The sequence below is a fragment of the Asparagus officinalis genome, chromosome 5 (assembly GCF_001876935.1).
Source record: "Asparagus officinalis chromosome 5, Aspof.V1, whole genome shotgun sequence".
NCBI classification, from domain to species: domain Eukaryota; kingdom Viridiplantae; phylum Streptophyta; class Magnoliopsida; order Asparagales; family Asparagaceae; genus Asparagus; species Asparagus officinalis.
The window spans coordinates 36,141,522-36,164,903 of record NC_033798.1 but is presented as its reverse complement, the minus strand read 5'-3'; the positions used below and the strand labels follow the sequence as shown (position 1 = coordinate 36,164,903).

Genomic DNA, 23,382 nt, shown 5'->3' with positions numbered 1-23,382 from the left:
AAGATTCTTCTTAGACAATTTTGATATTAACTCCATATTTGCATGTCCTCCAAATCCAAGGGTTTTCATCAATTGCCGCAAGGCACTTCACATCTTGATTCACTAATTCATTCATCTCAAAAATGTACACATTAGATTTGCGATTAGCAACAAAAATAATTTTTCCATTCATACTAATAATGCATTTGTCCGGTTTAAAGGAAATATCAAAACCTTTATCACTCAATTGGCTAATGCTAAGAAGATTATGATTCAAACCATTTACCAAATAAACATCTTCTATAACAGGTGAAGGTTTCTTACCAATAGAACCTATACCAATGATTTTACCTTTCTTACCACCAACAAAGGAGACGCTACCTCCTTCAATCCTTGATAGGGTTGCAAATAGCTCTTTGTTGCCTGTCATATGATGTGAGCAACCACTATCAAGGTACCACATCTCTCTACGTCATGGCAGTGATGTTCCCTATAAAAGATGAATGTGTAGTAACTTTAGGTACCCAAATCTTGGGTCCTTGGTGGTTAGTAAACTTGGTACCTTTGGGTACCCATGTCATGCCATAGAAATCATGATTATCTTTAATCCTACAATGAGTAGAAAAATGACCATGTTTCATACAATATGTGCACACAAAATTTCTCTTGTGTGTTTGAGCATGATATCTATGAAATCTATTTCTACCATGGTGATGATGATTAACATAAGCATGAGTGGGTCTAATCCTACCACTCTCAATTTCTAGTCTTTTAATCTTGGATCTCAATTGTTTGTTTTCAAAATCAAGATCCCCTAGTAATTTATCTTTTAATGCAAGAGAAGTTTGTAATTATTCTAGTTGGGCATCACAAGAAGTATGTAACTTTTTAAAGAAAGAAAATTCTTTTGACATCTTTTTAAATTCAACATTCAATTCTTCTAAAGCCGTAGCTAGATCACATTACATGTAGAAGGATTCACTTTCGATGTCGGATATTACCTCTTGTTCAAGGGCCATGAAACAAATATTGGGATCATGAAGAGCAAGTTTAGCTCCTTCTTCATTACTATCCGAATCACTTGGTTCGGATTCCTCTCATTCGGCATACATAGCCTTCTTCTTCTTATACTTCATGTACTTCTCCTTGAGCCTTGGGCAATCCTTAGCGATATGGCCCGGTTCATTGCATTCAAAATATTTTTCTACACGTGAAGAAAATTTGTTGTTAGAACGGGGATTAAACTTCTTATTCATTTTTATAAGTCTAGAAATTCTTCTAGAGAGATGAGCCACTTCTCTAGAAAAATCAACTTCACTATCCGATGACGAAGAGGAGTTATCACTAGCTCCTTTGAGGGCTATGGTCTTCGATTTTGGTGAGGGCTCCTCAACTTCCCGTGAGGGCACTTCCTCCTACTCCTTTCCTTTGAGCTTCTTCTCATGAACCTTGAGCTTGCCGATGAGGCCATCGAGAGGTAGAGTGGTAAGGTCATGAGCTTCTTCTATCGCCGTCCCCTTGGGTTCCCACATCGGAGATAATGAACGGAGAATCTTATAGTTTGTCTCTTGAATAGTCAATTTCTTGTCAAGACCATGCAATTCATTGATAATATTAGTGAAGTGAGAAAACATAGCATCAATTGATTCATTTGGAAGCATTTGAAATAACTCATATTCATGCATAAGTCCACTAATCTTGGATTCCTTAACTTGGGGGGTTCCTTCGTGTGTAATACACAATTTCACCCATATTTCGTATGCGGTTGCACACGTTGAGACTCTATTAAGGCGTTCATAGCCTTAGCATTAAGATTGGCTTGGTGCCTTTCTCCGTCGGTCATGTTCCCGACTTTGGACTTCTTTACATACTTCTTTTCTATGAGTTCTAAGATGTCAAGATCAATGCAACGAAGATAAATTCTCATTCTTGCCTTCCAATAGGCAAAATTACTACCGGTAAATAGGGGTGGTCTAGTGGTCGATTGTCCTTCCAACATATGCACATTAATTGAAGCCTCCGTAAGATCTTTTCTCTAAGGTGATTAAACCAAAAACTAATATAGAGACCAAGCTCTGATACCAATTGTTAGACCCTAGAGGGGGGTGATTAGGGTCACAAGGCTATAATTGTGCAATAAAAATTAAGACAAGCAAAACACAATATCCAAAAGCAATCAATATAGAGGAGATAGAGTTAGGAATCGTTATCCTGTGACGCGCGATGTGTTAACGAGGTTCGGTCCGCTGACCTACGTCCCCGCTCCCCACTCTCGAGGAGAAATCCACTACATAACCCGGTTTGGAAGCCGAAACTTCTTCTACACAGCGATCCCCTCATGATCTCACACTACACAGTTGATCTCACTAGATCACACCCCCTCACAGTTGATCTACACAAGATCACACTCACAAGATAGTAGAAATGGTGTAAGACTCTCTCTTTACAACGTCCCTATAGCAAAGAGAAAGAGCACACTGAAGCTGGGAAGTGAAACACACAAGAACTCAGAAAGAACAGGTTTGAAAATTTTGCTCAGTAAAAACAACGTCTCTGGTTTTTGCAAAAGCTAGGACACTGAGGAAGAAGAAGAGGTTGAGTTTAAATAGGAGAAAAACAGCTGTTTAAACCCATCCCTTAATCCCCCAAAATCTGGAACCAAAACGTCGCTGAGATCTGTACTGAGCGGCGCAAAATCTACATGCCATTTTAAAATTAAGCTCGGTCGAGTCATTTTCCGAGTCGACAGCGAACCGCCCAGAAACGCCAGAAAAGTCCAGAGACTTTCTGGCCCGCTCGCCATGGGCGATCCGACGAGGGGAATTCTCAGTCACGGCGACCGCGCGGGGTGACGTGAAGTCTCGCGCCCACTGAGAAAACTCAGCCCGTCGCCGTGGCGGTCGACCGCAAACTGATACACTCAAAAAACAGGTTTTTGACTCACTTAAAATATTTGTAAAATATTCATTTGACTTCTGAAAATTGTGAAACTTTGTAAAATGTTTTTAATACTAAAAACAAATTGTTTGGAAAAGGAATTTTGCAAATAGGTCATCATACTTGTGAAAAATAGTATTTTATGAAAAACGCTCAAAACTATATGTATGAAAATGTGTGTGTGATATCCCAATAGCTTCAGATGAAATCTAAACTATTTGCCTACATTTTAGCACTATAGAGAAAAATAAAAACTAGCTAATATCCTCACGTAGAATACAATTCTTTGAGTCTTGATATAGCTTGAGTTGGATGAAGCTTCTAATTGAATTTGGTGTTCTTGATTAAACGTTGCTTCATCACTATGCCTCCTCCTCCTTTGGATATCATCGTTGTAGCGCATATTCCATCCAATCCTCCATTTGTGGTACTAACATGCTTGATATGTATATTAACTATATTATCACTCAATAAGCAATTAGTACCGATAATGGTGGTTGTAAAACATCATCAAAACATAAGGGCTAACAAACCATACAAGAGATGGCTCGTACAATGTTGAATTCTTATGTTTTGCCAAAATATTTTTGGGCGGAAGCCGTTAACACGGCTTGCCACGTTTTAAATCGTGTTTTAATTAGACCATCTCTCAAGAAAACTCCGTATGAACTTCTTTATGGCAAAACTCCACAAATTGGATACTTTCGCATTTTTGGTTGTAAATGTTTTGTCTTAAATACTAAAGACCACAATGATAAGTTTGATTCTAAAATTGATATTGGTATATTTTTGGGATATGCTCCTAGAAGTAAGGCTTATAGGATTTTCAACAAACGAACTCTCGTTGTTGAAGAGTCTATAAACGTTACTTTTGATGAATCTAATATTGGTTTTCAAGATGGTTTGCCTAGGGATGATGATGCGATTGAGGAACAAATGGATCTTTTGCAACTTAAGAAAAAAACCTCAACGGTAGAACCAAATGATGGGGAGAGCAATAACGAACAAAATCAAGAAGAACTCCCTAAAGATTGGAAATTTGCACCAGATCATCCTAAAGACCAAATTATAGGGAGCCCATCCAAAGGCGTCTTGACTCGCTCAAAAGCTATGAGCGAATGTGGTAATGTAGCTTTTCTATCCCAAATAGAACCCAAACGTATTGATGATGCTTTGAAAGATGAGTTTTGGGTTTTAGCCATGCATGAAGAATTAAACAATTTTCAAAGAAACAATGTGTGGAAATTAGTTCCTAGACCAAATAACACTTCTATTATTGGAACTAAATGGGTTTTTCGAAATAAGCTTGATGAATTTGGCATAGTTACTAGAAATAAAGCTCGTTTGGTTGCCCAGGGATACAATCAAGAGGAGGGCATAGACTATGATGAAACTTTTATACTGGTTGCAAGATTGGAATCTATTAGGATGTTTTTAGCCTTTGCAAGTTTCAAAAATTTTAAATTATTTCAAATGGATGTCAAAAGTGCTTTCTTAAATGGTTTTATTGAAGAAGAGGTTTATGTTGAGCAACCTCCCGGATTCGTTGATTCATCTTTTCCAAATCATGTATACCGGGTTCAAAAAGCTTTATATGGGTTAAAACAAGCTCCTAGAGCTTGGTATGCTCGCCTCTCAAGTTTTCTCATTGAAAATGGTTTTTCAAAAGGAACTATTGATAATACTCTTTTTGTAAGAAAAATGAAAAATGTTTTTATTTTAGTTCAAGTTTATGTGGATGATATTATTTTTGGCGCTACTAATGAATCTTTGTGCAAGGAATTCTCTAAAGTTATGCAAGATCAATTTGAAATGAGCATGATGGGAGAGCTCACCTTCTTTCTCGGCCTTCAAATTAAACAATCCAATGATGGCATCTTCGTATCTCAAAGCAAATACGCTAAGGAGTTGGTAAAGAAATTTGGGATGGATAGCTCCAAACATGCCTCAACTCCTATGAGCACTACCATCAAGTTGGATGCGGATGACAATGGTGAAAAGATAGACCAAAAGCTATATCGAGGTATGATAGGTAGTCTCCTTTATCTCACCGCTAGTAGGCCGGATATTATGTTTAGTGTTTGTGCATGTGCACGTTTTCAAGCTTCTCCTAAAAAATCTCATTTGATTGTGGTTAAAAGGATTATCAAATACATTAATGGCACTTTAGAACTTGGTTTATTTTATCCAAAAAATACTTCTTTTGATCTTTGTGGTTATTATGATGCCGACTTTACCGGTAGTAGGGTGGACCACAAAAGTACGAGTAGTACTTGTTAATTTTTGGGCAACTCACTTGTATCTTGGGCATTCAAGAAACAAACTTGTGTTGCCTTGTCCACTACGAAAACGGAATACATTACCGTCGGCTTATGTTGTGCACAACTTTTGTGGATGAAACAATATTTGATTGATTTTGACTTACGCTTTCATGATACAAAGATTTTTTGTGACAATACAAGTGCTATAAATATTTCCAAAAATTCGGTTTTGCATTCTAGAACCAAACATATAGATGTGCGGCATCACTTCTTGCGTGACCATGTTGAACGAAAAGATGTTTCTCTTGCTTATATTGACACCAAATCTTAATTAGCATACATCTTTACCAAACCCCTCTGTGAAGTTGATTTTTGCCGCATTAGAAATGAATTGGGCAGGTGCATTCTTTAAAAAAAAATTCTTCTTTTGTTGGTTTTCTTGCTCTTCCATTGTCATAACCATATTTTCTTTTCTATTCCTTCAACGTCATATCATGCTTTAGCTCACATATGTACCAAGAGGAGTGTAAAGGTGAGAAACCGGGGTTGTCCCAAGAGGAGTGGGGTAGGTAGTAATGACTTGTGGAAGGTTATAATTCCTAACACTTGAGGGAAACACGGGTAGGCCAACACTTGAGGTGTATTGTGTGATCTCTTTAGCATGTGTCTTTCATTACCCCATTTTTGATGGTAACAAAGGAGAGAGAAATCTCCTCATTTGTGCACCTAGTAAGGGGGAGCCTTATAGATAGGGGGAGAAACTATCTATAAGCTACACAATCTATTTTATTCGCTCTTGTATAATGGTTGTTTGTCATCATCAAAAAGGGGGGGGATTGTTAGGTCCTTTATTTTGATGATGATTTACAAACACCATTATTGGTGCTAATCATGTATTGAGCTATATTGTAGAATTATAATTCATTAGCACTATATCATGGAGGATTGGGTGGAATATGAGCTACAACGTCAATATCTATATAGGAGGTGGAGGCAATATGATGAAGCACATGTTAATCAAGAACAACATATACAAGTGAAAGCTTCATCAAATCAAAGCAATATCAAGACTCAAAGAGATGTTATTCTATGTGAGGATATTTGCTAGTTTTTCTTTTCTCTCTAGTGCTAGATTGTGGGCAAGTAGTTATAGATTTCATTTGAAGCTTTTTGGGATATCACACACACACTTATACTCTTTCAAACTCATTTTGTGGTACTTGTGTCAAAATAATATTCCTCACAAATACGAGGACCTTTTTGCAAAATTTCTTTTCAAACAAGTATGTCAAAATGTTTATAAACCATTAGCTAAGTTTTACATTTTTCTGAGTTTATTTTTAACAAGGCTCAAAGTTATTTTTTTTTTTTTTGTGCATGTTTATGAGTCGACTCATGAACATTATTGAGTCAACTCACAAACTGCTGCGTAGTTCTCTATTTGCTTCTGATGAGTCGACTCACAATTTTTATGAGTCGACCTGTCAGGTTGAGTCGACTCATGCCTGTCATAAGTCGACTCATGAAGTGCGCTGGAATATATGTTTTGCTTCTGCTGAGTCGACCCATGACTTAATGAGTCGACCCATGAATGATGAGTCGACTCATAAATTTTATGAGTCGACCCATAAGCTGATTTTCAGCCTGTAACGGCTACTTATGAGTCGACTCATGAAAAGTACGAGTTGACTCATAACACTGTAATGGCTATATTTGTACTGTTTTAGAAATCCGTTTTTCTCAGGATTGTGTCTGGTTTCTTGGGATTTTATCTGTAGTATTCTCTCCTTATAAATTCCCAACAACCCCACCTACCTTAGTTACCAAGCTTTCATTGCAAATTACTTGAGTTTAAGTTTATTGTTTTCAAAGAGCCTTAACTTTCATTTGCTCTCACTGGTTCTGAGTTCACATCCCAAGCTTCAACTCCAATCTCTCTTCTTGCCATAGGCCTACTGTAAAGAGAGAGCTTTTCTTCTAATTGTGACTGTTGTGAGCTTGATCTCGTGGAGACACTTCTTTTTGTGTGTGGCTTGTTGGAATTAGTTTTAATTGCATTTTTATTCATCCATAAACCCTATTCACCCCCCCCCCTCTAGGGCCTTTCAGATTTCGGGTCGGATTCAATTTATTTCGAACCCAGCTATATATGTGCGTATATATACTCGTTTTAAAGCTCTTTTTACCCTCTTTCATGTGAGTTTTACAGTAGCCACCTTCCTCCCCAAATCCTTGCCTTAGTTTGTGAATTTTGGGAGAGTTTTGAGGCGTTGTCAAGAGGAAGGTAGGGTTTGGTGATCGTGGTTGAAGAAGAATCTTACATACACGTGGTTGAGGAGTTCAACAACACTCTGAAATAAGATTATCTTCATCCAAACTTTCACCCTTATTAATTTAAAATTTTAATGAGTTTAATTCAATGTTTAGCATGTTTATGCTTATTTTCATGTGATAAAAGGTAGGTTTTTGATTTTAATGAGTTTAATTCAATGTTTAGCATGTTTATGCTTATTTTCATGTGATAAAAGGTAGGTTTTTGATAATAGATCTTTAACCCTTGATGGATTGTTTATGCTTATTTTCATGTGATAAAAGGTAGGTTTTTGATAATAGATCTTTAACCCTTGATGGATCTAATGTTTCTTTGCTGTTTATATTAGAAATATGATTTATGATCATTAGGGTTCATGTTAATTTCATTTTTACCTTGTTTAATTAAGTTTAACCCATGTAAAAACCCTAGGTTTTTTAATTAATTGAGTTTTTCTTGTAAGCTAATCATGCTAAAACCTAGGGTTATGATACCTAGACTTGTAATCAAACTTAAAACAAAATATATCTCTGTCATGTGTTGATTCTATCATGCTTTCATAATCATGTTGGTTATATATGAGTAATTGAAGAATTTGTTTAACAAAGAGGTTAACCCTAATTAGATTAAGCTAATTCTATGTTTCATGTTCAAGTTAGACTCTTTAAAAATATACATAATGTTTTTAATCTTATTTAGTATTGCATATGTGTATGTTCTTTGGTTAATTTTCTATTTGCGCATTGTCAGTTTTCATGTTGATACAGTTTAATTGACTACTAAGCATTGTAGTCAGCTACACTGTCTCAGTTTTGATTCACAGAGCCTATTTCATAGCATAGTCGACTAATGATCATAGTAGTCAACTACTCACACTTAGTTCGATTTTCCAGGCTCTGGATGAACTCAGAGTAGTCGACTAATCAGCATATTCGTTGACTACTAAGGCTTGATTTCCTGAGTTTTGTTGTGTATTTGTTTGAGATGTGCTTATGGGGTTCGAACCGCACTTCCTCACATGTAATTACACGAATACACAAGTACAATAGCAGTGCATACACAAGAGTATCCCAAAAGGGGTTTTGACAAGAATTGGGTTGTTTGTAATAGAGTTAGAGATTGTTCATACACTCGTTGGATATCGTTGATGAGCACAACTCAGTACTATATGGGATAGTGCGTCGATATACCAGATATACATAGTTTACACATGAGATGGATATCGTTGATGAGCTCAATTCAGTACTATATGAGGTAGTGTGTCGATATTCCACATGTACAGGCCATGAGTCGGATTTGGATGCTTTGTATAGTAGTCCGTCCGCATGAGTGTGCGATGAGGCTTATGAGCCGTATAATTATAAGGATTGTGAGGCCATCTATTTGGACGCCTATATGTAGGCCGTCCTGCACTCAGGCTACATGCTAAGATCGTGCTAAGACTAATGAGCCGTGTACACTATTTAGGACACTTACAGGATGGTCCGTTACTCTAAGATTATTGATTGATAGCCTAAGTCATTGGGTGGATGTCAGTTATGAATACAACATATTTTTTAGCTATAAGACCGTGATACTGGTCTCTTGATAGTATATGTAATTATATGTTGGTATTTATTCTATCTTCCCAGTGACAGTGGAAGATATTATAAATACGATGTATTAATATTTTTATTTCCTTTATTACTTTCTTTATGTCTTAATTGGGATCAATGATTAGTGATTCACAATTTGAGATATATGGTATATACATGAGGGTTTTTTGTTTGGATTATTTCGCTCGACGTACCAGTCTCGTGTTGTGGGTTTCTAATTGTTGATTTCATATAGGTTGCTTATTCTTAGTTCGGTATTAATATTTAGATATTGATAATTTGAGACAATAGTATATACATGAGGGTTTTCTTGTTTGGATTATTTCGCTCGATGTACTACATCTTGGATTGTAAGTTTCTAAATGTTAATTCCATTTATATACAGGAAAAATAATCTAGGTAGACTATATTTAATAGATAGAGCCTCCATTCCATCTAGTAGCCCTTCCTCTAGGGGCGGATGGATGTGATCTTGCTGTAACGCTCTGACACTCTTTATGTGGTTCTTTTTGTTGTTTTCTCCTCTTTCAGGCAATACAGAGGTTCAGAGAACCGTAGGATGACGGAGTTTTTGCATAGTCGTCATCTCATGAGTTATTAGTAGAAGCTCCATAATAGATTTTTTTATGATTTCATTCAGACTTTAGAGTTTTATTTTCATTTTGTGAAGGCAGTGTGCCTTAGTACGATTTCTAGTTGATTCATATTGAGACATTTTCTTTATTCTATATATCAGATGTATTTCAGTTGAGATATGATTTTTATTTATGAGATATCACTTTTCATATCATGTCTATTACATTCATTTCTTCTTTTTTTTTTTGCCTGTTTTTTTATCTACACTTCTTTTGATTCTACTAGAGGATATTACTGTGAATGGTGAAACATGTTATTACACAGTTTGGGTACATGGTAGGTTTGACATCTCTGGGTTCACCTTGGACTATAGCTATGTATGAAAACAATGGCGTCACAGTTGGTATCAGAGTCTAGTTCCAGCATCCTTAGGATCATCCTGTGTCGAGTCGTGGAGCTAGGATAGAGTTTCTTAGGATTCATGTATAGAGTCCACTAGGAATTCCTAGAATGAGTGAGGACATAATACGTATACCTCAAAAATTACAAATTTTTTTATGACTACCTTACTTTGATTGAAAAGTATTTGTGTGAATACTATGTGATACGTTATGTTATGTATATATGTTTTCGACCTCATTTACTATGTCTACTAAGCTCTCCTCTTGATATTAAAAATGTCAGGACGAGGATGCGGTTGAGTTAAAACTCGTACCAAGAGAGCTGGGCAAACAGAGCCCAAGCTAAAGTAGGTTCCACAGTATCTGATCGACTCGGTAATGCTAATTGCAGAAACAGATACTAGCAACACTCGAGGAGCAAGTAACGAGCCATATTACATTTTTTAGAGTTCCACCACCAGTTGTACCAGTCGTGCCTATTGAAGAGGCAATACTAATAATTTCACCATCATAACAACCAGCTGTTGATAGAGCCACAGAGTAGTAGGCTTAGCTCTGTAAGAATAATAAAGACATCAGACACTGAGAGCTTCATAGTTTTAGGGCACAGCAGATTCATATTAAGCCTATAAATGGAAGAAATATGTAAAAAAGAATTTAACTTCGACTCGGTACTAAAGCAGAGTTAGGTGTATTCAGCATAGAGGATATCACTAGAGAATAGCACCGGAGGATGGCACCAACTTTAGATTTTCATTAGAGTAGCGAATACCACTTATTTATGAGAATTTTGTTTGCTTCTTTGACAAGCAGTAGAGCTAGTCCGATTAAAGCAGGGAGATATGCATGTAGTTAATTATGAAATCATCTATTGCGGAATCTAGAGAACCCCAATAGAGGGGTAAGGATTTTTTACCGCCAGCAACAAGGACAGCATAAGAAGAGAGTACAACCTACAACATGATTCGAGAGCATTGCAGCAGCGTAGAATTCAGCGTACATGTTGCAATTATAACAAGATCGGACATAGAGTGAAGGATTATCATAGTACACCAGCAGGAGGCTAGCAGGGCAGAGGCCAGGGCCAGCAGCAAGGAAGAGGACACGTGCAACAACAGAATCATGGTCAGGGTCAGTAGCAGTAGGGCTACGGTTATGGCCAGCAGCAAAGGATAGAGGCGCCACATGCCATTCTGAGGATTAGGAGGCCAGCATGCCAGATTCATGCCATTCAGGAGATTTTTGAGGGATAGTCTCATATGTTCGCCATTCAGCAGTTTAGCAGTCGCCAGCCACCGGCAGAGTTTATACAGTCGTACCACGCGACCATGGTGCGAGTGGAGCTATAGTGGAAGGTACTTTCTTAGTGAATCTGTTTCCTGCTCAAATCTTGTTCGATTTAGGAGCTTCACATTCCTTTATCTCTCATACCTTCATGGGTATGCTTCAACTAGTTGCACATTCCTTAGACATTACGTTACCTGTCTCTACTCCTTTAAGAGAGGTATCCCTATTGGAGAGTATCTGTAGGAGATGTATCATCAGTGATGAGTCCGAGTTCATCATCAATTTGATTGTTTTGTGGATGTTGGAGTTCGACGTTATTCTCGGTATGGATGGGCTATATTCCTACCATGTGAGTATCGACTATTTTTGTGAAGACGGTTAGCTTGTGAGCATTTGATGGATATGAGTTAGTGGTAGAGACCTCACGGGGCAACCAGTTTGCGGAGTCATATCTGGCATACATCGAGGAGGTGATAATGCGGGATCAGGGTGTCGATTTGAGTGAGACACGAGTGGTCTCAGAGTATCAGGATGTCTTACAGGACATACCAAGTTTACCTCCAGTAAGAGAGGTCGAGTTTTGTATAGAGTTGCAGCCGGGCACAACACTGATATCTCGAGCACCTTATCATATGGCACCTGCTGAGATGAGAGAGCTCCAGATCCAGTTAGATGAGTTGTTATCTCAGGGTTTCATTCGCCGGAGTCAATCTCTGTAGGAGCGCTAGTCCTTTTTGTGAAGAAGGACGGCAATATGCACCTTTGTATAGATTATCATGACTTGAACAAGGTCACTATCCAGAATAGGTATCCACAACCAAGGATTGATGACTTGTTCGACTAGCTATAGGGAGTACAACATTTCTCGAAGATTGATCTTTATTCTGGCTATCATCTATTGTGAGTTCGAGAGATGAATATTCCCAAGACCGCTTTTCTGACTCGATATAGGTCCTTCAAGTTCCTTGTCATGCCATTTGGGCTGACTAATACACTCATAGTATTTATGGATTTGATGAACTAGGTTTTCCGTCAATACTTGGACCAGTTCGTGATTGTTTTTATTGACGATATCCTTATATATTTAAGATCGCAAGCAGAGCATGAGCAACATCTTCGGTTGGCTTTGCATACTATGCGAGAGCACCAGTTATATGTAAAGTTTAGCAAATATGAGTTTTGGCTATCTGAGGTTAGATTTTTGGGTCACATCATCAACAGAGAGGACATTGTAGTGGATCCCGCAAAAGTAGAGGCAGTAGTTGATTGGGAGCCGCCGAAGACGGTTTCAGAGATCCGTAGTTTCTTAGGTTTGGTCAGATATTACAGAAAGTTCATTCAGGACTTTTCAAAGATTACGACGTCACTTACACGCCTTACAAAGAAGGGTGCACAGCTTGTTTGGGGCACGAAATGCCAAGAGGCCTTTGAGACTTTGAAGGCGAAGTTGACTACATCGCCAGTGTTGATTATTCTGAGTAGTGATAAGACTTTTGTTGTTTACATGGATGCATCATTATCGGGTCTTAGAGATGTTTTGATGTAGACCCAGAGAGTGGTGGCCTACATTTCGAGGCAGTTAAGGACTCATGAGCAAAATTATCCCATACATGATTTGGAGTTGGCAGCAGTAGTCTTCGCACTGAAGACATAAAGACATTATTTGTATGGAGTGCAATTCGAAATGTTCACAGATCACCAGAGTCTGAAGTACCTCTTCCCTCAGAAAAAGTTAAATTAGAGACAACGACGATGGGTTAAGTTTATTAAAGATTATGAGTTCGCGCTTCAGTATCATTCGAGAAAGGCGAACGTAGTAGCAGACACGTTAAGCAGGAAGCGTCGGCATCGGATTGCGGGCTTTGAGGTGCTCATTGTATCAAGACCTTCACATCCTTAGTTAGTTTGACTATAGACCAGAGATTGATGGGAGTAGTGCATTTTTGGGAGCTTTGTCAGTGCAGCCATCTTGGAGTGATAGAGTGGTCAGAGCTCAGCTAGAGGACTCTTGGATTCAAACCCGAAAGGGAGAGATTTCCAAAGAACCAAAAGATGATTGGACCATTGGAGTAGATGGAGGACTTCGAATGAAGGGTTGATTGGTGATGTCGAATAGTCCATAATTGAAGAAAGACTTATTTGATGAGGCGCATCGCACCAGGTACATAGTGCATCCAGACACAACTAAAATGTACAAGGACCTGAAGAGACATTTTTGATGGAGCGGTATGCGTAGGGAGATTGCAGAATATGTAGCTAGGTGTTTTACCTGCCATCAAGTAAAGACAGAGTATCAGAGACCAACAAGAACCCTATAACCTTTAGCCATTCCGGAGTGGAAGCGGGCAGATATTTCTATAGACTTTATTGTAGGATTGCCAAGATCAAAGAAGGGGAACGATTTAGTTTGGGTGATAGTTGATCGGTTGACGAAGTCTGCACATTTTATACCAATAAAGACAACCTATACATCGGAGACTTATACGAGGATATTTATCTAGGAGATCGTGAGATTGCATGGAGTTCCATAGATGATTGTATCAGACCGAGTCTCAGTTTTTACCTTATATTTTTAGAGGAGCTTACAGAATTCTTTCGGTAGCCAGTTGTCATATTCTAATGTCTTCCACCTGCAGATAGATAGATAAATGAAGAGAGTCAACCAAGTGTTAGAGGACATGTTACGAGCTTGTGATATAGATTTCCTAGGCAGCTAGGAGGACCACATTCCACTGATTGAGTTTATTTATAACAACAGTTATCAAGCGACTATTGGTATGTCACCGTATGAGGCATTGTATGAGAGGCCTTGTAGATCGCCTATTTATTGGGCAGAGCTAGATAACAACCTATTGCTTGGACCGGAGCTAGTGAGACACGCCAAAGAGAAGGTAGCAAAAATTCGGGAGCGCATTCTTTTAGCGCAGAGTCATCAGAAGAGTTATGCAGATCAGAGATGACGACCGCTAGAGTTCTAGGTTGGGGACTATGTATTATTAAAAGTGGCACTAATGAAGGAGTTCAGCGATTTGGTAGATGGGGAAAGCTTGTCTCGAGGTACATTGGTCCGTTCAGGATAGTGGAGCGCATTGAAACTATTTCATATCGGCTAGATCTTCCAGTATCGATGTCGAGTATACACGACGTCTTTCATGTTTCGATGCTTAAAAAGCATCTATACAATGAGGAGCAGCAGCGAGTGTTAGACGCGTCAGAGATTAAAATTCATGATGATTTGACTACTATTAAAATTCCTATGTGTATTCTTGCCAAGGAGGACAAGAGACTTAGAAACAAAGTGATTCCTCTAGTCATAGTTCAATGGAACCAGAAAGGAGCTGAGGAGGCTTCCTGGGAGCGCGAAGAGGATATGCGTCACGACTACCCGCACCTGTTTGAGCAGGTAAATTGATTAACTGATTATGATTTGCTTTTGTTTACGATTTGGTTATATGGTCATATTTATATTTGACGCTAGAATGGGGTACTAACACCTAGCTCCTAATCATTCAGAATACATGGTATATATGTGAGGAGTTCCTTGTTTGGATTTTTCGCCTGACGTACTAGTTCCGCTTAGTTAGGAGTTAAGTGGGAGTATTCACATTCGAGATGGTTAAGTGTAGATATTATTGTATTTCATATCTGGGGATTAATGGTACGAGATGTGTACGGGAGGGTTTCCTTGTCTAAATTATCCCCTCTTGGTGCTTTTCTCATATTATTAATCCCTAAGATACGATTACGAAAGTTCGGGGACGAAATTCTTTTAAGGGGGAGAATGTAAAACCCTAAAAGTTTGAATAAATTATGAAAAATAGTATTAAGTATATTATATGGTTATAAATAACATATTTTGATGTTTAAGTATGCTAGGGATTGATTTGAGATTAATCCAATGTATATATATAAGTATAGATAAGAATCATGTACGAAATCATGCACAAACCTGAATCTGAGTTGTTAATAGTCAACTACTACTCAGAGTAGTCAACTAGTAAGGTCGTTAGTTGACTAATGAAGGCATTAGTCGACTAATCGGACTGTTTTAAGTTTTCTGTCAGATTTCGGGTCGGATTCGTTTTGTTTTGAACCCCAGCTGTATATGTGCGTATATATACTCGTTTTACAGCACTTTTTACCCTCTTCACGTAAGTTTTACAGCAGTCACCTTCCTCCTTAAACCCTAGCCTTAGTTTGTGAATTCTAAGATAGCTTTGAGGCGTTATCGAAAGGAAGGTGGGGTTTGGTGATCATGGTTGAAGAAGAATCTTGCATACACGTGGTTGAGGAGTTCAATAGCACTCTGAGGCAAGATCATCTTTATCCAAACCTGCACCCTTAATAATTTAAAGATTTAATGAGTTTAATTGAATGTTTCGCTTGTTTATGCTTATTTTCATGTGATAAAAGGTAGGTTTTTGATAATAGATCTTTAACCCTTGATGGATCTGATGTTTCTTTGCTGTTTATAGAAATATGATCATAATTATTAGGGTTAATGTTAGTTTTGTTTTTACCTTGTTTAATTAAGTTTAACCCATGTGAAAACCCTAGATTTGTTAATTATGTGAGTTTTTCTTATAATCTAATCATGTTAAAACCTAGGGTTGTGATACCTAGACTTGTAATCAGACTTAAAACGAAATATATCTCTGTCATGTGTAGATTCTATCATCTTTCGTAATCATATTGTTTATATATGAGTAATTGAAGAATTTGTTTAACAAAGAGGTTAACCCTAATTAGATTAAGCTAATACTATATTTCATATTCAAGTTAGACTCTTTAAAAGTATACATAATGTTTTTAATCTCGTTTAACATTGCATATGTGTATGTTCTTTGGTTAATTTTCTATTTGCGCATTGTCAGTTTTCATGTTGATGCAGTTTAGTCGACTACTAAGCATAGTAGTCAGCTACACTGTCTCAGTTTTGATTCATAGAGACTGTTTCATAGCATAGTAGTCGACTAATGATCATAGTAGTCAACTACTCACACTTAGTTCGATTTTCCAGGTTTGGGATGAACTTAGAGTACTCGACTAATCAACATATTAGTCGACTACTAAGGCTTGATTTCCTGAGTTTTGTTTTGTATTTGTTTGAGATGTGTTTATAGGGTTCGAGCCGCACTTCCTCACATGTAATTACATGAATACACAAGTACAATGGCATTGCACACACATGAGTATCCTAAAGGGGTTTTTGATAAGAATTGGGTTGTTTATAATAGAGTTAGAGAATGTTCATACACTCGTTGGATATCGTTGATGAGCACAACTCAGTACTATATGGGATAGTGCCTCGATATACCAGATATACACAGTTTATATATGAGATGGATATCGTCGATGAGCTCAGATTAGTACTACATGAGGTAGTGTGTCGATATTCCACATGTACAGGCCATTGAGTCGAGTTTGGATGCTTTGTATAGCAGTCCGTCCGCATGAGTGTGCGATGAGGCTTGTGAGCCGTATAATTATGAGGCTTTTGAGGCCATCTATTTGGATACCTATATGGTAGGCCGTCCCGCACGCAAGCTACGTATTGAGATCACGTTGAGACTAATGATTCATGTACACTATTTAGGACACTTACAGGATGGTCTGTTGCTCTGAGATTATTGATTGATAGCCTAAGTCATTGGGCGGATGTCAGTTATGAATATGACATATTTTTGAGCTATAGGACCAAGATACTGGTCTCTTAAAAGTATATGAGATTATATGTTTGTATTTATTCTATCTTTCTAATGACAATGGAAGATATTATAAATATGATGTATTGATGTTTTTATTTCCTTTATTGCTTTCTTTATGTCTTAGTTGGGATCAATGATTAGCGATTCACAATTTAAGACATATGGTATATACATGAGGGTTTTTTTATTTGGATTATTTCGCTCGATGTACCAGTCTTGTGTTGTGGGTTTCTAATTGTTGATATATAGGTTGTTTATTCTTAGTTCGGTATTAATGTTTAGATATCTATAATTTAAGACAATGGTATATACATGAAGATTTTCTTGTTTAGATTATTTCGCTCGACGTACTACGTCTCATATTGTAGGTTTCTAAATGTTAATTCTACTTAGATACAGGAAAAATGATCTAGATAGACTATGCTTAATAGATAGAACCTCCACTCCATCTAGTAGCCCTTCTCCTGTGGGCGGATGTAGGTGATCTTGCTATAGTACTCTAACACTCTTTATGCGGTTCTCTTTTTATTTTCTCTTCTTTCAGGCAATATAGAGGTTCGGAGAGCCACAGGATGACGGGGTTCTTACATAGTCGTCGTCTCATGAGTTATTAGTAGAAGCTCCACAATAGATTTTTCTATAATTTCATTCAAACTTTAGAGTTTTATTTTCATTTTGTGTGGGTAGTGTGCCTTAGTACGATTTCTAGTTGATTCATGTTGAGATATTTTTTTATTCCATATATCAGATATATTTTATTTGAGACATGATTTTTATTTATGAGATATCACTTTCCATATCATGTCTATTACATTCATTTCTTTATTTTGTATGTTTTTGTACCTACACTTCTTTTGATTCCACTAGAGGATATTACTGTGAATAGTGAAACGTGTTATTGCACAGTGTGGGTGCATGGCAGGTTTAACATCTCTGGGTTCACCTTGGACTACAGTCATGTGTGAAAACAAGGACGTCACAACTCGAGCGCACCCTCCAACGCCATTGTCTCCCTCTCCCACTATCCCCTCCACTATCACTGACCTCGAGCACATCCTTAACAATTTTAACTCCAATGACAACGACAAAATCTCCTCCTCTAAGCTTGTCGTCATCTTCTCTTCCCTCAACCATACCCTCTCCTCCTCTAAACTCTCCTGCATGATGGTCGGGGCTATCATCTCCTTTGTCGAACACCCTGCCCCTCTCATTATTGTCGCTTATGCCATTATCAATCTTTGCGCCAAAACCACCTCCTCAAAACCACCTACGACCTCCCCTCCTCTCTCCCCCACTGTTTTTTCAAACAAATCCCGTGATTGGATTATTTGTGAGTTTACCTCTTAGTGGTTGATTGGAGCTTTCCTAGTTTATTTTTAATTGAAATACATGAGTAAGATTTGGTTTCTTGGAGTAGTAACTTAAATGTATATATAATATATCGCGGTTTTGGAGATTGCTTGTAAATTATTTGATGAAATGACAAAGAGAAATGTGGTCTCTTGGACTATTATAGTATCAGGTCATGTACAAAGTAAATATCATGGAGATCTCGTAGTGTAGTTGTGTGTATGCAAACATTAAAACTAGACAAGCATATAATTGTATGGGTTGATTGTGAACAATGAAGGATTAGTAGTGAATCTTACTAGACGATGATAACTTTACTCATTCGATGTTAAGGTTATAGCATAACTATTAAGTTTATACAATGAATATTAATTCTGAACATTTAGTGTTAAGTCTATCCATTAGTTGCCATTAGTTATTAAGTTTATCCATTTGATGTTAACTATATAGATTACTAGTTAACTTTAACAAATGGTTGTTAGATTTATGAGTTAGTTAAATATACTCTAAAAATTATTTACTTTTAACAGTTATCGTACATCTTTAACAAGTACATCATAACCTTAACATGTACACTATAACCTTAACAAGTATGACATAACATTAATAGGTACTTGATAAGATTAACATATATGTCATAGCCTTCACATATATATTATAATCTTAATAGGTACATTATAATATTAACATGTATGACCCAACCTTAACATATATGTCATAACCTTCATAGATATATTTCTATCAATATTCCCTTTCATTTGTGAGTAACAGCTCTATTCATCTACAATAACCATTAGCCTTTTTGCCGACTTGATTTGAATGGATAACAGTGCAGAGATGACATTACTATTTAACATTTGTAGAATCTTTCACTACATGAAGGTTGTCACTTTTATTAACAAATTTAGATTCTATAAATTAACATTAGTATTGGTGTAAACCAGTAAAACATTCAACAACAATGTAACTATCAACTCCCTGTTAGGTCTCATGTTATGAGCCTACATTTTCTAATCTTGTTTTGATGATTACAAACAATTCCTAATGTTGTTTGTCTAGTGTTTGTGTTTTTTATTAGGTATTCTAGACAAACAACGAAGTTGGAGAATGGATGGAATCGAGCATTCACGATCATATCCAATGGAGGTTGGCGGAATAGTGGTTGAAGTCTATACAATTCAAGTTGAAGATCCAAGTTCAAACTTCATCCGCAAGTTTACCAAGTCGAGCTTATTGAAGACCTTCATCAAGCTTGGGTAATTTAGTTTAGGTTTTATATTATGTGTGTTAGTACTTTAAGCTCAATTATATACACACATACATATTTTGGTTTTTGTATATATATCAATGTTACATTAAATGCTGGGCGCTCCTAGGCGTCGGACCTGGCGCCCAGCGCTTAGACGCCTAGGCGGATGCCTAAGCGGTTTCTAGATGGTTTTTTTTCTTTTTTTAATTAGGATACTTTGAAGATTATATATATATATATATATATATATATATATACTCAATCAACAATGCATAAATACAAAGATACCAACACATATGCTATCCAAACTGTAATAGTCAATCAAAGATGCATACATACTAAATAGCAAGGCATATAATATCCAGTAACTAGAAGTTTAGGTCCCAAAATATCAGCAAAAAGATAGTCAAACAGGAATAGTCTAGATCTAATATAATGAATTAGCAATATGCATCTAATCTAATATCATCATCAAACATCATCATCATCATGAAGATCTTCCTCTACTCCATCATCGCTATCCTCTCCAGAATCCATCTCCACACAATCCTCCTCCTTATCTGAAACATTATCATCCGAGACAATAGGCTCTTCTTCATCATCTATCACTGAAGTAGAAGCATTTGAAGGTCCTGCTAGCCTAGAACTCCTCCTATTCTCCGCAGCCTCAGCCGCTCCCGATATACCCTCTACCATCCTCCAAGTAAGACCTGAGCCAGGATAAACTTCTTCCTCATCATCAGAGCCTGCTCCTTCTAGGATCCATGCTTGTGTCTTACTACGATCAGTAGAGAGTAGTAGGTTCTTGTTTTCTCCTCTCCTCTTCTTCTGGTTGAGCTTTGAGTTAAACTTCACATAGACCAGTTCCTCTAACCTCTTCGATTCCAATCTATTCCTCTTCTTCGTATGAATCTTCAAAAGTAAAGGACACAAATTAAAAAACATAACTAAGAAGAATTTCATATTTATCATAAGTTTAGAAATTAGTTTACCCTCTCAAATGTGCTCCAATTCCTTTCACAACCAGAAGAGCTGCTTGTCAAGTTGAGAAGTTTCATAGCCATATTTTGCATGAAGGGACAATCACCACCATGCAAATACCACCAATTAGCTACAAAAAATAATATATTATTAGTTGATTCACTACCACAATGGCACAATAGATAACTTATAAGTCATATATGATTCAATTTCTAAAATTATTTTACCTGGGTTCAAGTCTGATTTCTCTCTAGCCTTCACCACTCCAATCCTAGCAAATGAACCCTTTCCTTCTCTGTATCTCTTCAACTCTTGAGTATGAATTTTAACTTATTGCTCTACATCAGGATAAAACAACTCCACCACATCTAGAAATCCATCTTTCGCCCTTTTGTAATTCTTCACTACATCATCCCTATAGAAATAGTAAGGGTTGAGGTAGTAAGAAGCCATATGCAAGGGAGAAAAGAGCCGATCCTTGGACTTCCCATCTATAATATCAATCACGGGCTTGAAATCCTTCTCCTTATTCTTGAAAACTTGAATAATCTCCTTCTTCATATCTTCAAGCATCCCCACCACAAATCCCATTGATGGTTTGTAGTCACTATCGACTACCCTCAACAATCGAAAAATAGGAGCATACACCTTCAAGATCTTGGCCACCGCCGTCCACCAACTATCACTCATAGCAATCGCCTCCACCTTAGCGCCTTTAGTGGTCTTTGCAAGCTTGCATCTCACCCATGCTTCATCAGAAAGAATAAATCTCAACTTCCCTTTCTTCTCAAGAAGGCTCCGCAGAGTCAAAAATGTAGTGGCGAAACGAGTAACTCCAGGTCTCACAATGTCCCTTTTGTCACAAATGCGACGCATTATTGACAAAGTCTTGTGACGACTATAGATAAAGATGGTAAGGGTCCTCGCCTTCTCAATTGCTCCTTTGAATAAACTCAACTTCCCGATGCTTTCAAGCATCAGGTCAACAGTGTGTGCTGCACAACTAGTCCAAAAAATCCTCGGCCTCGCCCTATATAAAAGCTCATTCGCAGCCATATTTGCAGCTGCATTATCCGTGACAACCTGAATGATTTTATCAGCTCCAATCTGCTCAATAGCCGTATTAACCCACTCAAATATTTATTATCCTGTATGTGCTTCCTCTTTGATTTCAATCGACTTATGAAAAGTTGTCCCCAATCTGCAGTGGATGCAAAGATTCATTACCGACTGCATCTTTCTATCCGACCAAGCATCAATCATAATGGAACATCCAGTCTTGCCCCACTCCTCCTCATGCGTCTTTAAGGAGACTTTTGTTCTCTCAACAGCTCTTCGCAATAAGGGCTCCCTCAACATGTACATGCTGGGAGGCCTATGGCTCGGTCCATAGTCTCCAATAGTCGTGCATGCCTTCATAAAAGAATACGTGGAGATGGCATGAAAAAGGATGGCATTTTCATATGCCCAAGTAGCCAACTGATCATGCACCCAATCTCTCTTCTCCTTCAGGAAAGAATTCTTCACTCCTGTCTGCTTCATTTTCCCTTTCAACCTTTTCGCTAGCTCTGGATCACTAGTGGTGAAAGCGTCCATCGGCCCAACAGTAGGCTCTCTAGACCTCTTTGAAGATTCATCGCATGTGGAAGGAGAGATGATTTCATCTTCATCTCTTTCTTCATCACACGGCCTCGTCGTATGAAGTTCTTCTTCTAAGTCTATAGTGTGCCTCTTCTTAGCTTGCTTCTTCTTCGAATTAGCATCAATAACTTCTTTCACCCTATGCTTATCTTTTTCACTAATCTTAAAACATGATTTGGTGTCCCACCTCAACCCTGCGAGATGCTTCTTAAATCGATGGATCCCCGCATTCACCTTGTGCCCACATAGTCGACATTGCACAATATTCAAATTTTTTGGGTCTTGACAAAATCCAAACTCCCAACCAATATCTCCTGAGTTCCTTCTATCTTTCACAGGGGCTACGGGGATAGTGGTGGAACCCGTAGACTCCTTCGCTGGAACACCCGACATTCTGAAATAAATGAACAAACAAATCATTCAAACCCGTAGACTCCTTCGCTGGAACACCCGACATTCTGAAATAAATGAACAAACAAATCATTCATATACATAAGATCAAATCATGATAAAGGGATAAACTAAAGTATTATTACATTGTATAATAAAAAAGAGAGACTGATTTCAGTATCATTTAATTCTACAGTGAAATACACTAGGACACATAAATAAATAATTTCCTAAATAAAACAAGTAGCCAGTGTCACTTGCTTATATATCCAGCATCATTCCTCAATAAATAAATTCCTAAAACTGAGATAAAAACTATCCATCACAAAAACTGACCTAAAAAAAAGGTTTTAACAGACTTAGTTATTTACATTATGCATTTCCATCAAACACATCATAAGTTTCAAGTTATTAATCTTTCTTGATTTGCCCATTTACACCGTTGTTTAATGTCTGTTCTAATTTTAAAAACACCAAAACCATATTAATGTTAAGTTGTTAACCTTTAAACCAAAAAACTTGAAATCAAAGGTCATCACTGAAGTCTGAAATAGTAAAATGATAAATAAAATAAGCAAATAACATTAAATCCTTTACCTTGTTACAGGGATGAAGCAGACTCACAACAGCTTCGAGAATCGAGAGGCTTCGACGAGGAACAGATCGTAGGTTGAAGACGAGCTCGGAGGTTGAAGACGAAGCTCGAAGGTTGAAGA

General features: G+C 37.5%; 2 protein-coding genes across 2 annotated transcripts; one reads left to right on the top strand and one right to left on the bottom strand.

The window, feature by feature from the left end:
* On the top strand, nt 11,824–12,893 carry LOC109841713 (uncharacterized mitochondrial protein AtMg00860-like). Its single transcript, XM_020410659.1, has 2 exons — nt 11,824–11,910; nt 12,372–12,893. The coding sequence occupies exons 1-2, from the start codon at nt 11,824–11,826 to the stop codon at nt 12,891–12,893; spliced, it is 609 nt and encodes a 202-aa protein (XP_020266248.1).
* LOC109841712 lies at nt 20,966–22,669 on the bottom strand. Its single transcript, XM_020410658.1, has 2 exons — nt 21,863–22,669; nt 20,966–21,742 (listed from the first exon to the last, which is right to left on the bottom strand). The coding sequence occupies exons 1-2, from the start codon at nt 22,667–22,669 to the stop codon at nt 20,966–20,968; spliced, it is 1,584 nt and encodes a 527-aa protein (XP_020266247.1).

Coding starts and splice junctions, on each gene's coding strand:
- LOC109841712 (XM_020410658.1), bottom strand. CDS start 22,669: ATGTCGGGTGTTCCAGCGAAGGAGTCTACGGGTTCCACCACTATCCCC. Junction 21,743..21,862: donor CGGATAGAAAGATGCAGTCG/GTAATGAATCTT, acceptor GCTATTGAGCAG/ATTGGAGCTGATAAAATCAT.
- LOC109841713 (XM_020410659.1), top strand. CDS start 11,824: ATGCGGGATCAGGGTGTCGATTTGAGTGAGACACGAGTGGTCTCAGAG. Junction 11,911..12,371: donor ACATACCAAGTTTACCTCCA/GTAAGAGAGGTC, acceptor TTGATGAACTAG/GTTTTCCGTCAATACTTGGA.